This window comes from Cyprinodon variegatus, unplaced genomic scaffold, assembly GCF_000732505.1.
Source record: "Cyprinodon variegatus isolate N-32 unplaced genomic scaffold, C_variegatus-1.0 Scaffold1236, whole genome shotgun sequence".
NCBI classification, from domain to species: domain Eukaryota; kingdom Metazoa; phylum Chordata; class Actinopteri; order Cyprinodontiformes; family Cyprinodontidae; genus Cyprinodon; species Cyprinodon variegatus.
The window spans coordinates 52,166-53,712 of record NW_015151689.1 but is presented as its reverse complement, the minus strand read 5'-3'; the positions used below and the strand labels follow the sequence as shown (position 1 = coordinate 53,712).

General features: G+C 38.5%; 1 protein-coding gene across 1 annotated transcript in view; it reads right to left on the bottom strand.

The window, feature by feature from the left end:
- rnf19a (ring finger protein 19A, RBR E3 ubiquitin protein ligase) overlaps positions 1-1,547 on the bottom strand; it is a 12,436-nt gene that overhangs the window by 5,250 nt on the left and 5,639 nt on the right. Inside the window, exons 3-4 of the mRNA XM_015401600.1 lie at positions 903-1,047; positions 405-567 (exon numbers count right to left, since the gene is read on the bottom strand). Coding sequence (XP_015257086.1) covers positions 405-567; positions 903-1,047 — 308 coding nt within the window. The remainder of the gene's footprint in view (positions 1-404; positions 568-902; positions 1,048-1,547) is intronic.

Sequence of the window (1,547 nt, the reverse complement as noted above, 5' to 3'; positions counted from 1 at the left end):
AGTGATCGTGACGAAAATTGTTACTTTTTTACTGGTTAATGCTAAATTCATTAAATCACAGAAAACGTATTAGTTTTAGGTATAAATACTGATCAGGTTATTGGTCAGCGTATCGGCCCCAGTATAACTTTACCTCTATATAAAAAAATTGACAGAGTTGCAGGTTTTCGTTCTTTTTGTGGTATATTTGTAATTAACCAAGTCATCTTCTGAATTTCTGGCTTTTGGCAGAAACTCAGAAGACAAACTTTTGATCAGTTAGTAGTTCTAGTTCATTAAGCTCAGAGCATTCAGGTTGAAAACATTTGTCATAATAGATATCACCAAGTATAAAGATTTAGCTGCTGGTTGGACGTCATGAAAGAATGAATCCACATAGTGAAGTTGTGTGTTTCACGTCTCACCTTCCTTCCCACATATACAGGTATACCAATGATCATGGCGGGGATCGCAATCCCAGCAATCAGTGCGATTCCAACAGGGGCGCCCACAAGAGTCCCCAGCTGCCAAAGGATCTTCTTCTTCCTGCTCCACGGCTTCTTCCCCCAGAATGTGCATCCTGACGGACTGAAGCAGGCAAATGAGAAAATGAGTCATCGTTTTATAAATCAATCAATAACAACATTGGAAACAGAAAGGGAGACAGAAAATAAGATTCCAGAAGAGCTAGAAAACAATCCACTGGACTTTGTTTTCAAGTTTGCAGACGTTTGCTGCATACTCTCTAACCATGATGTGAAATAATAAATAACGCAGCTCTGGTCAAGGCAATGAAATTACTGTTTTCATACCCAGTCATTTAAAAGCATTGCAGTGAATCCGATTAAAGAAAGAAAGGGAAATGTCAACCCTGTGTTGTTGTGCAATTTGTCAATATTTTGGACTCAAGCCGAAATTCTTACCTCAAGTAGTGCAAGTCTGAGATCTCCTTCATGCAGAGCCAGCAGAACTCACAGCCGCAGACGGCACAGGTCATGTGGTTACAGCTGCCATCATTCATTTTGATGATGTAAGCGGCGCAGCGAGGACAGGGTTTAATGTCGTCGGCTGCAACAGACGGAACACGACGTACGAGTGGAAAATTAGAGAGAGTCCACTTAACAAAAAAGACGTGTTACTGAGACATTGGTCAGCTGTCATAATACAGCACAGAGGAAGCAGCTGCCTCTGCTGAGCGCCCTATTTACAAATGGTTAACAATGACATTGAAATGGTCTGACAGCCAATAAACTAAAAAAATAAAAATATGCTTTAGTCCCCAACAAACATTACTCAGCTCATTTGACGTAGGAGGAAAGGAGAAATGTAAAGAAAAAAAAAAAGAAAAAAAAAGAACAGCACTAATCATAATGCGGCTATGGAGTCATATTAAATACATTCTTAAAATGACCTTTAAACATTCTTAAAGGAAAAGTCCGGTCATATTCAGAATTCAAACTTCTGAAAGTACTTTAAATATGAAATTATTCCATACTGTTCAATAAATGATGTTTTTAATTAAGAGGAATTTTTATGTGAATGTGCTTTACTGGAGGCATCCATGTTTG